This window comes from Balaenoptera physalus (assembly GCF_965194825.1).
Source record: "Balaenoptera physalus genome assembly, chromosome: 17".
In the NCBI taxonomy this organism is placed as follows: domain Eukaryota; kingdom Metazoa; phylum Chordata; class Mammalia; order Artiodactyla; family Balaenopteridae; genus Balaenoptera; species Balaenoptera physalus.
Genome location: NC_138895.1, coordinates 2,549,319 through 2,562,959, shown reverse-complemented (window position 1 = coordinate 2,562,959; position 13,641 = coordinate 2,549,319). Strand labels below are relative to the sequence as shown.

Below are 13,641 nucleotides of genomic sequence, written 5' to 3'. Positions count from 1 at the left end.
GGTGAGATGTAGGCTTTTCAGCAAACAGATGGGAATTAAAAAGAGGAAGACAAAATGATATTTGGAATTTAGTACTGTTCTTGTGTCTTCTCCAGCTGTTTGGTAGTCATGAAATTAGTTCTACCGCATAATCCGACTTCAGATGAAAATATAAGATCAGTGACTGTGGAGGTCACTTGTGCTTCTGTCGACCTGAAACAAATAGCCTGCCAGATATTTCTCCGGCAAAGGTGGGTTTATTCAGAGCAGCAGAGAATTGCCATTCGGGGTCTGCAACCATGGCAACCACAGCAAGTCCCCGCAGGGCAAGGGAAGGAGACCTTTTATAGAGGGGAAAGGAACTGAGGAGGGATGTAGTAAACATAGGGTCCGTGGCTTGTCACTGGCCGGTCCTGGCCAGGAGACAGGAGCCTGTCTTCTTCCTGCTGGGCTCTGCTGTCGGCACAGGCATGAGAGCGCCCCCTTCCGGCCTCCCGGGTCTATTTAATTGAGGTTTCTGTTTATTAAGTTTTTACACTTCAAATTGTGCAGTTATGGGATGTTGGCAGGGGCTATGCGTCCTCAGTGAAAGTCTTGTTCTAATCTAAAAGTAGGACAAAACAGATATTTTTGCTGACTGACTATTTGGAATTAGTTGCTAATAAGAAATTGGCCAAAAGCATTTAGCATTTAAAAATATTTTAAAATATATATATTTTTAATTAATTGATTAATTTTTGGTTGCATTGGGTCTTCGTTGCTGTGTGCAGGCTTTCTCTAGTTGTGGCGAGCGGGGACTACTCTTTGTTGCGGTGCGCGGGCTTCTCATTGCGGTGGCTTCTCTTGTTACAGAGCACGGGCTCTAGGCACGCGGGCTTCAGTAGTTGTGGCACGTGGGCTCAGTAGTTGTGGCTCGTGGGCTCTAGAGCGCAGGCTCAGTAGTTGTGGTGCACGGGCTTAGTTGCTCCGCGGCATGTGGGATCTTCCCGGACCAGGGCTCGAACCTGTGTCCCCTGATTTGGCAGGCGGATTCATAACCACTGAGCCACCAGGGAAGCCCCTAAAAATATTTTAAGAAAGAGAATAAATGTGTAAAAGTTAAGAGAACAAAATTTTACTTTTATCTTTTTTCTTTCTTTATTCTTTCTTTATATTCCCAAAATAAATTCCTGGATATTGTATTCTTATAAGTGATCCTACAATAGCAGACAATTTTAAATGCATTGCCACGAACAGAAACATTTTTATGGTACTTTGCATTATTGAGAATGTTTAATGTTCATCCACTTATTCTTTCAGTGGGTTATGGTACAAATGCTCTGGACTCCTACTCTGTACGAGTATCTGGAGCAGATGTTATGTGTTTGTACTCAGTTCAGTTTTAGTCTGCTCACTTGTAAAATGGTCCATGGATTGAAAACAAAACAAAACAAAACAGAATGCCATGTTCTTTGTAAAAGCAACCCTGTGAGGCCTTTGGGGTCAGCATTTGGCATTCTCAGGCAAACTGTCTCGTTCCTAGTCTGTACTTATTATGTGTACTTGTTTTCTAGCATCTCAGGAATGATTTCTTTCTTGATGCAAGATATACTTAATTGGTGCTATTTTGGTATCGTCTTATGAGTGTACTGGTTAGACTTACTCAGGAAGTATTAACATTCTTGGATGCAGAGGAAGGCCAGTGGGTCTAAAAATCTAGTACTACTTTGTAATGAATTTCAAATGGAATACTCTAAAAGGTTGATGAACGAAATCAGCCTTTTCAATAGAGTTGACTCTTTTTTCAAATACTAGTTTCTTTTAATGGCCCAATGTAACGAAACTGTCAGAAGAATTCACACCAGATTCATAACCATTGTAAATTACTTCGTTTTGCGGGTCTTAGGTTAAGCGTATGCTGTTTCAAGTGCTGTTTGACGTTCCGTGAAGCTGTTATCTTATAACTTAGACTCTGAGTTAAAGAGAGGTCCAGATAAATAATAAAGAACCCTGATTAATAAAGAAGCCTCATGGGCAGGTGCGAAGGCCCGGCTTCTTCACTTTCTGCCTCTCTTTGCAGAGTCATGTCTGCTGTTTCTTGTGGTTTTGCTGAGAACGAAAGGGCATACAAGTGGGAGGTGAGGGCAGATGTGCAGGCATGTGTGTGAATGCCATTTTTCTGGGCTGCCCCAGCCCTGGCGGGGGCGGGGTGCCCACGGGGTAGAGGAGGAGCACAGGGGCGCCACTCAGTGGGGGACTTGGGCCCAAAGGCACGGAGAGTGGTTGACCCTGCCCCAGGGCTGCAGGGACGGTGGATGGAACCAGCCCTGCTCCGCCAGCTCTCTCTGTGGGAGAACTGGACCATGAAAACACCGGTGTGACCGGGAAGCGGTTAGAGCTGCAGCGGAGACGCACACAGCGGGTCGGGATCTGTCTTGTTTCCATCACAGAATCACTGTTAGAATTTCTGGAGATTCACGGCGATTGTAGACAACCCTTATTTTACAGCTAAGAGAGCTGAGGCTCAGAGGATGGAGTGATTTAGTTAGGGCTCCATCGTTCGTCACTGGCTGAGCCGAAACGTCTGTGCAGCGCTGTTCAGATGGTCAGTGACCCCATCTAAACCGAGTGAAGGAAATCTTAAAAAGCCTATAAAACTGGCCTACACTTCAGGGATGGTCTTGTACCTGAATTTGAATATTTGCCTGTTGACTCGTTATGTCTGGGTATTTGCAATCCATATTCACAAAAAGCGAAAATGATAATGTGTATTAAGGAAAACCGGACCTTCCCCATCAAATTGTTCCTCAGTTGTCCCCTCCCAGGATTATGGCTCTGGCCTGGGAGCGTTCGCTCATCCCGATATTGCAACGCCTGGCAGCCGGTGGAGCCGGAGGTGGCCAGTGTCCCGCCCCCTCGGCGGCTCCCAGGAAGGAAGGAGTACGCACGCTGCCCTTGAGCGTGTCCTCAGAGCCTCACCTGCTGGAGGTGCTGCCTGAAGCTTTGTAGCTCAGTTTATCAAAGAACAATAAGTGGTGTTAGAAACACACATTTACACGAACTATTAGGATTTGCACTCAGTTTAATCTCTTTTTCCTGCATTTCACGTGTTACTAAGAGCAACACAGCTTTCATTTCTAATTCTGGTGCTTCTAGCTGATGAGAAAGGGGAAGGTGTGGACCCGCTAATGTGGCCAATGTCTTGCCCTGCCTGTGACCCATCGGCAGAGCACGGTGTGACGCCGACGTGCCAGGGCCCGGGCGACAAGCCTTGGTGGAAAGCTTGGTATTTTCGAGGCGTTGCTGTGAGCACCACGGGGGGGGAGGTGAAAAGGCCTTTGTCCTCAGGACCTTCCTATGTGGTTGACCGGGAAAGACACCAAGTGCCCCGGAGTGAGTCTCTTCTGGGCTGAGTCCTCGGGCAGAGCCGGGTGAGCCCCCGACGGCCTCCTGGGGGCGGTGCTGGCGCTGCCCCTGGATGGCACTTTGTCGCCTAAGAACGGGCCTGGCGTCTCCACCAGGGGCCAACCCCAAGGGCAGACGCCCCGGCAGCCACGGGTGAACACGAGTTCAGGTCCTCTGGAGCAGGCTCTGCTTCCCGCCACGCCTTTCCCTGTCTCCTGCGGGGCCCTGTGCTGACTGGTGGAACAGACACCTAGGTTGTGGCCGTCACGGCTCGGAGACCTCAGGGTACGATGGGCCAAACACATGGGGCTCTGTTCCCCGGGAGGTCTGGACGCCCCTCCCAGGCTCCTTCCACGACGGCCTTACCCTGGAGGGTCCCGAAACAGCCCTTTCTAGCCCTAGACTCCCTTCCGAACGCTGGTCGAGTGCCTCCACCAGCCCCTGGACCCCTCTCCGCTCTGCGCTTTGTCCTCACTGCCGGTCCCCGGGTCACTCCTCCGGCGCCCGGCCGCCGGCTTCATCTTCCCCGGTCTGGTCCCCTGGGCGTCCGACGCAGACTCTGTGTCAGAACAGGTGTGGTCAGGACACTGCCCTGTGTGATGTCCCCGTGGCTTCCCGCTGCCCCCGGGGAGGGTCCAGGCACGGTTGGGGCGGCCCTTGCTGCCCAGAGGGAGGCCGCCTGCTTCCCCGTGGCCCTCCCACCAGCGCCCCTGCGGCCGAGGCTCGCACGCCAGCTCTTGGCCTCCTTGACGGGCTGCCCTCCCCGCGGGGCTCGGGGCAGGCTTTCCCGACGCTCGGCCCCGGGAAGGGGCGCCGGCGCGGCTCTGAGGCCGAGCCCATCGCAGCGGAATTGCTGCCCGGCTGTGGGCCCTCCTGCGGCGCCACAAGTGCTGTGAAGGCGGTGCTGCGTGTGGCTTCTGTTGTGTTTGCTTCTTTTCGCTTTTTACGTCTCTCCCTCGTCTCTGCAAGGCACCGAGGAATTAGGAATGCTACTAAAGAGTCTGGATCCGAATGCAGGTCAGCTGGCCTCAGATGGTGTTGTGTCCGGCGCACGCCGCTGTCTTCACACTAATCCGGAAAGTGAAGGCTTCCGGGAATGCTGTTGTCGACTGAAAGGAAACGCACAGTGTCAGGTCTGTGAGCTGAGCCTCACTCAGCGTCTCACCGAGGATCGCAGCCCGCGGAGCGGCGCCTCTGAAGACGCAGGGCCGGGGCGGGTGGCCGTAGATCCCGGCCGGGGACCGCGGGCCGGCAAGCACGCCTCCTGGGGGAGGGCGCCCGCTCACGGGGAGCTCACCTCCCGGTTAACGCTGTCGCTGCTTTTCTAAGTGTGGGGAGATGCAGGTGTTTGCGTTCCTGAAGTTTCTTCCTGAAATATATCTGTCTAAGGGCCTATCTTGCCTATTTCCCAGAGCGCAGAGTGTCTCATCCTCTCCTTCGTCCTGAATTCCTTTCGGGCTGCGCAGCGACTGCAGTGCCAGATGACACGGTCCTCGCAGAACTGGATGCGGGGCGACATTCTTTATTCCACAGTGTTCAGAGGGAGAATAATTGCTTTTTATACATTTTTCCAAGAAGTTTTGCTTACAGACATTGAGGAACTCTTTCTTTTCTTCCCTCCTTGCTTCCTTCCTTCCCTTCTTGCCTTCCTTCCTTTTCTTTCTTTCTTTCCTTCTTTCCTTCCTTCTTTCTTTCTTTCTCTCTCTTTCCTTCTGTCTTTCTCTTTCTTTCTTTCCTTCCTTCCTTCTTTCCTTCTCTTTCTTTCTTTCCTTCCTTCTCTTTCTTTCATTCTTTCTTTTTCCTTCCTTCCTTCCTTCTTTCTTTCTTTCTTTCCTTCCTTCCTTCTTCCTTCCTTTCTTTCTTTCTTTCCTTCCTTCCTTCCCTCCTTCTTTCTTTCTTCCTCTCTCTTTTTTTTCTTTCTTTTTTCTTTTTTGGTATATGGTATTTTTTAAAGGAAAGACTCCTGTGTTTCTCATCTACATCTCATCTACATTACTCTCAACACTTCTGACACTTCAGGTCACCAAATATGTGGGGTTTTCCCCACACCAGGCAATTCTCTGACACCAGCTGGGCATCCTACAATTCAGCTGACTCCTGACACTGTTTACCTGGAGACGGCGTCAGATCCACAGTCAAGGGCTCAGTCCCACAGCCCTGCCCATCCGCCCCAAGACACCGGTTACAAGTCCAGGGTGTCACATGTGGACCAACTAGCTACAAGTTGTCGGTTCCCATGACCTCTTACTTGAATTCCATTAATTTGCTAGAGCAGCTCACAGAATTTAGGGAAGCAGTTTACTTATCAGATTACCTGTTTATTCTAAAAGGGTATATGTAACTCAAGAACAGCCGGATGGGAGTGATGCCCAGGGCGAGGTGTGTGGGGAGGGTGCGGACCCCCACGCCCTCTCTGCGCGCACCACCCTGCCAGCACCTCCAGCTGTTCACCAGCCCAGAAGCTCTCCGAGCCCCTCCTTTTGGGTTTTTATGGAGGCTCCGTTACACAAGCATCATTGATCAAGTCACTGGTCATGGGTAATTAATTCAACCTCCAGCCCCTGTTCCCTGCCGGTATGTTGGGGGTGGGAGGATGGAGGAGTGGGGCTGAAACTGCCAAACCTCAGGTGGACGGTTGGTTCCCCTGGCAACCAGCCCCCATCCTTAGGTGCTTCCAGTAGTTACCTAATTAACATAAACCCTGGTGGAGTTGGAAGGGGTCCGTTAGGAATAACAAGACACTTCTTTCTCCTCTATCAGTCTGGAGCTATTTCAGGAGCTGGAGCTATTTGAGAACAAAAGATTCTCTCCTTGCTCTTATTCCTTAGGAAATTCCAAGGGCTTTAGGAGCCGTGTGCTAGGACCAAGGATCAAATGTGTATCTCTTATAAATCACAGTAGCACAGCTATAGAAATAAATTCTTGAATGTCAAGAGCGATTCTAGTCTTCAGTGCCAGGTAAAACGCATCAGACTGCAGTTCTGAGGCCTCGTCCGCCACGTGAAGGCTGTCGGCCGATGACAGCTCCACCTTTGGCGGGACCTCTTTGTTTCAGGGCTCCTTTCTGCCTGTGAACGTTGGCCCAACGAGGAGACTCCGCTGGGTTTTTCTCTGGTGTTGTAACCTCTGAGAGATCAGCCTTGGCCCTCTCTGTCCCCACCTGGGAGCTTCCTTTAGTGCCTAGATATCCTGGGGCCATGATGGGACAGGCTTTGGGAAGAGGATGGGATTTGCCTTTGTGTGTGAGTGCCGGTGCCCTAGTTTTGTTATATTTGTCAGAATTTAACATTCGTTCTTATCTGCGTGTCCAAGGGCCCTTGGTCTGAAATTATTTAAGGCCGGCGGGGAGCTGGCAGCAAGAGGAAAAAGTGCCATGCCTACTCTTGTTACTGAACCGGACTTGGGTCCGCTAGCCTGCCCGCAGTAAAGGTAATCTACTGACACCAGGTTTTGGTGGAGGAAAGGGCAGCGTTTATTGTTAAGGCACCAAACAAGGAGTCCAGGACAGCTAGTGCTCAAAGCCTGAGCTCCCCGATGAGTTTCAGGATGAATTTCAGGAAAGCCAGGTGATGGAGGGGGTCACAGGGTAGGTGATCAGCTCGTCAGTTCTCTGATTGGTTGATGGTGAGGTCACAGGCTGGTGTCACTCAGATAAAGCTTATCTTTAGTCTGTGAGCATTTTAACACAATGACAAGTTCGGGATCCTGAAGAATTTAAAACATCCAGCTATGATGGTTATAAAAGTAGTGGAGGCACTCATGCAGATAATCTGTGTAAGAATTTCCAAATCCATTTACAAAGAAGTGGAAATCTCCAGTCCTTGGGGGGTCAGATGAGTTGTCACAGGAAATTGTAAAATGAGATACCGCAAGCAGATGTGTTCACCTTTGAGTTTTATAGCACTTGAAAAGACAAATTACAACATTCTTAAAAAAATTTCTATTAAGAAAAATGACCAAAGCAAATGTGACTGGTAAGCAATGAAAAGTACCCTTTTAGGGCACCATAGGAAAATATAGGTAAAGGCAAACTATTAAGTTTTAGCTGTGATTGGTATTTCTTGGTTCCCTGTGGGTGGCTGCCACCTTTTTCAAAAAGAAAAACAATAATAATGCTGGAAAGTAGGTCGTTGGATTACAGGTAACTTACACCTCAGTCGCCCAGCCTCCAATGCAGCCAGTGACACGGGTGGTCCTGGACCCGGGACACTCACGACAGGAGGGCGAGAGGTCCCTCCCCACGCTGGGTCCAGGGACATTCAGCCGCAGGTCTCTTCTGTCTCATTTCTGGTAGCAAGAAAAGAAGCCACTGTTATGATGCGGAGTAAGAAGTCCACATGCCGAGGGTGGAAACGTAAAAGCTTGTCTCAGACGACACGCTTGGGGCTGCAGCCTGGCAGCCCCCCAGGTCTTCTGGGATGTGTCTGTTTGAGGCTGGTTCAGATTTTGTTACTTGCAGCCTAAGTTATGCCTAACTGATACAATAGGAAAGACAAACAAACAAACAAAAAACCCCCAAAAACCACTTGGATTTGCACATCCTTGGGTGGTGACTAAAACCTTGCTTTTCTAAGCCCCAGTCTCCCCGCAACGGGTGCTGGGGGGTCTGGGGAAGCATCCCCACCTTCTCCCTGGTGCCTGCAGGAGCTGCACACACAGTGGCTTCCTACCTGCCCTGGGGACTGTCCAAAGCTATACTGTTTTCATCCTTTCTCATGTACCATTTACTTTCTGATAGGAATTAGACCCAGAAAATCATCTGGAAGGGATCATGGCACACATTCAGGCTCCTAGACCGTTGTCCTTAAGGATTCTGAACTGTCTTATTTTTCATGGGGCTTTTTCCTAACGAAAAGTGTGTTTGCCTTTCACCGATCCAGCTGCGTTTTGCAGCCCGAGTGCTGTAGCTTATAAAAATGCGCAGCATGAGGACGAATTAGGTAACTTTACCTCAGTTTAACTGTTCTCTCAGATTGAAAGTCAGTCCCATTCCATGGAATAAGCAAGAGGTAAAAGAGCGTTTTTGTTTTATGTGTGTGAGCCTTTGAACCCGTGTTTGTTTTAAGGTTTTGTGTTTTTGAAGGGGCACTGTTGAAGCCAGAACTGCAGTGGCCCCAGGGTACAGCTGCCAAGAAACAGGGACCAAATGGGAACTGCTTCACTAAACACAGAGCTTTCCTTTGTCATTAGGATCTTGCCAGATGGGAATTTAGTGTTTTGAAGGCAGGCATCCCTGTGGATGCCTTTTGTTCCTGACATTGATGAATGAGACGGAGGTCTCACCATAGGTTTTGAGGAATGCCGGTCCAGGTGGGACCCCACCTTCGGATGCTGGAGGGATCTGTAAGTGCCAGGTCAGCCTGTGGTTGAGGCCCGCAGAGAGAATCAGTATCTAGGAATCAGAAAGGTAAAAGTAAGCTCTTGAATTTAAATTTTCATATTGGAACTGTTGGGACCCAGGGTGGGCCGCCTCCAACTATGCCTCAAAGTAATCAATGTTAATTATTTTGATTGATTTTTTTAAACATCTTTATTGGAGTATAATTGCTTTACAATGGTGTGTTAGTTTCTGCTTGATTGATTATTTTGAATTAAAGTTACTTAAGAAACGGGCCAGTGCAAGAGGGACACTCTGACCCTCCTCTCTGTCTCCCTGAAAGCAGGAAGTCAGTCTCTCATGTGAAAGGTGCTTCTCCCTGCATCCAGAGGTAGAAGGACGTCCTTATCGCCAGAGATAGGGAATTCGGCCAAGAAGGCTGGATGAACAAAACTTGTGACAACTTTAGCTGACTCCCCAGGCCCAAAGTCTGTTTAGATTCTTTACTAATTGAGCATCCAAACCCAAGTTTTTTTGTCCCGTCAATTCCTCACCAATGTATTGTTTCTTGTTCTAGAAAGTATAAAGGCTTCCTGCTTTGGCCACTTCTTGGGTCCCATTTCTGTGAGACCTCCATGTGCACGAATTAAAATTTGTTTCTTTTTCTCCTGTTCATCTGTCTTGTATCAGCTTTATTATTAGTCCTGAAGAACTCAAGAAGGGTAGAGGGGGAAATTTCACCCTCCCCAAAACAAGAGTCTCCCAAGTGGACCAAATACCAATTTTTTCACAACACTTCCATTGAACCAGATGTGTAGGAAGAACCACCACATTCACTAATTAGATTCTCATGTCTGTATAAAAGTGAAGAGTAAACACGTTAAGTTTAACGAACCTAATGTTCTGACATTGATAGATACATGAAGATAAGGGCTAAGCCACTAGCAGTTGTGGAGAAAGTTGAAGGTTCGCGTGTTATGACACTGATGGTTTCAGTTGTTCAGAAAGTTGAAGATTTGTGTGTGATGGTGCTGAAGGTTTCTTAAGGTCCTTATTTATTCAGACACTAAGGACTTGTAAAGTAGGAGAGATTAGCCGAAGAAAGCATTTGACAATATGCAAATGATTAGACATGCTAACTTGGCTCCTTTTTTATGAGCTAAATAATTCCATATACCATATGGTTCCATAGACCTGAATGGTTCTGTGTTTCTTGAGGGATGTTGCTGAAATCTGTGATTCCGGAGCACGGTGGGGTGGTCAGGTGACATGGGACGCACCCTTCCTTCCCCCTGTTAGACATGAAGCTTCAGACCAAGCTCCTCAAGGATTCAACTCCCTCATCCATAAAATTAGAAAACCAAGCAGCAAACAAACAAACAAGTATCCTTTGGGCCTCTTCCTGCTGAGCCTGGTGTTATTCTCCCCCTTATCCTGCGTGAGTATGTTAGGGGGCCATTGCCTCTGTATCACCAACAAATGCCCCGTTTCAAGACCACCGAAGATTAAAATCATATTTTTATCTATAGTTTTCATGATGACATCAGAGCCCTGACATATCATTTTATAGACAACAGAATGAGGGGTAGCAGGAAAGTAAAGCAGAGCATCCAAGTCAGTAAATTTGAAAAAGAGTTTGTCAAAAACAAGTGGATGACATGGAAGAAATAAAGGTGAGTGACACAGGAGAGGAAAACAGACCACACAGGTGACCTTGTGTGCTGGCCCAGGGAGCAGAGGCAGCAAAGACGAGGGGGCCCTGGAGACCAGGGCCGCGGCGGAAGATGCCCGCGGAGTAAACCAAGCATCATTGCATTTACTGACGTCGTCGCGATGTAGGGTGTAAAAATCTAGAAAGGAAGTCTTCCTTTCTCATCCGTGTCAGTGAGGTGTGTCTACGTTTAGTGTTCATCTTTGAACCAAACTCAGTTCATCAGTTGTTACCGAACTCGGGTTCGGCTGCTGACCGCTCAAAAGCCAATAATTCGAGAGACAAATGTCCATAGAGAGGAAAGGTGCTTTCATCAGAAAAGCCGGCAGTCTGCGGAGAAGGTGGACTCGTGTTTAGAGACCAACTCTGAAGATTCTGCTCAGCCAGGACCGTGTTTAAAGGGGAAAGTGGGATTGAAGAATCTCAGTGAATCATCGAGGCAGAAGGTTGATTCTTCATCATTCTCCATTATGTGCAGACCGGCTGACTCTTTTCAGGTGTTACCTTGCCCACGTGATCTGCCTGCAGGATTGCTAAGGGGGCCGCTGGGGGTAGAGAGCTAGTCATTCTTTAACTACTGAATTCTTCATCTTACTTCTTTTTATCTAGGAAAAGAATCAACAGGTCAGGCAAGGCATGGTGTGCATTCAGGAGAGCACAAGTCAAGAGTTTGGTTCAGTTGCTTAGTGATCTCGTTCCTGTAATCAGGTTTTTAAGGTTAGAGGGGGACAGAAATGGGGAAACAGGAAAGGGGCAAAAGAGCTGCTTTCAGAAGCAATGGAAACCTTAGGAAGAGTTGAGGGAAACAGCAAGGATGTGGGCAGGTAACGCTGCCCGGTGATGTCTGAGTAGTGGACACTTGGGGAGGTTGGAAGTGCTTTATGGCTCTGTACTTTCTTTCTTAACAGAAGGAGGAGTATCAATACCTCCTTGACGCTTTCTCTGTTTCCTTGACAAAAGAAAACTGAACTTTTTTTTTTTAACATCTTTATTGGAGTATAACTGCTTTACAATGGTACAATGGTGTGTTAGTTTCTGCTGTATAACAAAGTGAATCAGTTATACGTATACATATGTCCCCATATCTCCTCCCTCTTGTGTCTCCCTCCCACCCTCCCTATCCCACCCCTCTAGGTGGTCACAAAGCACAGAGCTGATCTCCCTGTGCTATGCGGCTGCTTCCCACTAGCTATTTTACATTTGGTAGTGTATATAAGTCCATGCCACTCTCTCACTTCATCCCAGCTTACCCTTCCCCCTCCCTGTGTCCTCAAGTCCATTCTCTACGTCTGCGTCTTTATTCCTGTCCTGCCCCTAGGTTCTTCAGAATCTTTTTTTTTTTTTTTTTTAGATTCCATATATATGCGTTAGCATACGGTATTTGTTTTTCTCCTTCTGACTTAATTCACTCTGTATGACAGACTCTAGGTCCATCCACCTCACTACAAATAACTCAATTTCGTTTCTTTTTATGGCTGAGTAATATTCCACTGTATATATGTGCCACATCTTCTTTATCCATTCATCTGTTGATGGACTTTGAATTTGTAAATTGAGTGGGAAAATAGCAGATAGTGCAAAGAAAAAAGCATCTGGAAATATATTTCATTTGTTCAATCAGATTCATTTCAGCTTGCAAAATGACACATTGGAACAAACACCTTATGTCATCATTTTCCCCCCCTTCTTGTCAATTATTTTTTTCTCTGGACGATTCTCTTCTCTGGACAATTCTCCCTTGAATCGTTCTGTGAAAATTGCTGACACATTATTCCTTCTAGATTTTCAAGCGCTTTCAGAATTGGATTATTGTGGTAATAGGATCTCAATATTTAACAATCTCAATGTTTAAACTTGAATGTTTTCCTGAATATTATGCTCGGAAAAGCTTTTTTTGTTCCCTTGAACCATTCAAAGAAAGTGCAGACAGCTTTCCAGAATGACTGCAGTGTCTGTTCACTAGAGATATGTTTAGACAGTCTAGTGGGGATGGAACGCTATCTGAGATTTCCTCAGTGCCATACAGGATGGTGCTGGGTGAGAGCGCTGCAATATTACTAAATCAGCAAAATGATGTCTTGGATTCATTAACAGTGCGATGTAGTCAGTGATTAGCAGTCAGTCTGTGCAGCGGAAAAGGGATCTGGAGGCCCAAAGAAAGTACAGACATATTTGTTAACTCAAAAATATGAGTCCTAGAGGAAAACATTCCATAAAATGTGACCAATTTATGCAATAGTCATTAGGGATGACAGTTTCACTCATTACAATATTCTAATCTTAACAAGAGGTTGAAATCACAATGTACTGTCTATTTTAAATAGCTTTAAAGGACGTTTTTGGGTGATTATTGGATCTTATTTTTTGCAGTTTCTTTCATTGAAAGCGCTGACAAAACAATTTACATTTTTATTGCATGGATTTTGCAAATATAATTGTGTAGAGAATTAGAGTGATACAGAGGAAAGGCAAGGCTTTTTTTTTTTTAATAATAGTCCACTTTTATTTTAATAAAGCTAGTGACTATTTTGCTTGGATCTGACATCTGATATACTTTGGGAATATATTTCAGCCCTAATGAAGATAAATGGCCCACGATGGTAAATTCAGATTTTGTTAATCAGCTCTTCTGTATTACCAGTGATTTCTCAGAAAAATGTATGTTTCTCTGTGGCAAGCGCTTCATTTTCTCATTGCATTTTTTTCTACTTTGACGACAAAAGGATAAAGCCCACTGCACTGAACGGGCCCTGCAGCGTATGTTAGTTTACACCTAGCGGAGCTTCCGTGGCTGAACAGTTGGTCCTTAGCGTCCATATGCTGGTGGTTTGACCTTCAGCTCAGCGCTTTGAACTGGTTACATGGAGTGGGAGCTGGGTGGGCCAAGCCTCGTCGGAGGACCAGGCTGATGCAAGGCTGCTCTCGGGGTCAAGGTGTCCTTTTCCACCCTCAAGGGTCCCTGTTTGGATGCCAAGTCACACCGTCGCTTTACAGTTAGCCAGCTGCTGCTTTCCAGAAGACTGTTCTAGGGGTTTAAAGTTTCTTCATTAAAAAAGCCCAGGCAGGGACTTCCCTGGTGGCGCAGTGGTTAAGAATCCGCCTGCCAATGCAGGGGACACGGGTTCGAGCCCTGGTCTGGGGAGATCCCACATGCCGCGGAGCAACTAAGCCTTTGTGCTACAGCTACTGAGCCTGTGCTGTAGAGCCCGCGAGCCACAACTACTGAGCCCCTGTGCCACAACTACTGAGC

The 13,641-nt window shown here is 47.3% G+C and overlaps 1 protein-coding gene across 16 annotated transcripts in view; it reads left to right on the top strand.

Moving 5' to 3' along the window:
* Positions 1-13,641, top strand: part of LOC309646588 (uncharacterized protein) — a 341,945-nt gene that overhangs the window by 29,896 nt on the left and 298,408 nt on the right. The window contains exon 1 of one of the 16 annotated variants that reach the window (XM_082433109.1): positions 4,395-4,496. The exons of the other annotated variants lie outside the window; for them this stretch is intronic. Coding sequence (XP_082289235.1) covers positions 4,460-4,496 — 37 coding nt within the window. The 5' untranslated portion in view covers positions 4,395-4,459. Of the gene's footprint in view, positions 1-4,394; positions 4,497-13,641 lie in introns of those variants that run through there. 16 annotated transcript variants of the gene reach the window in all.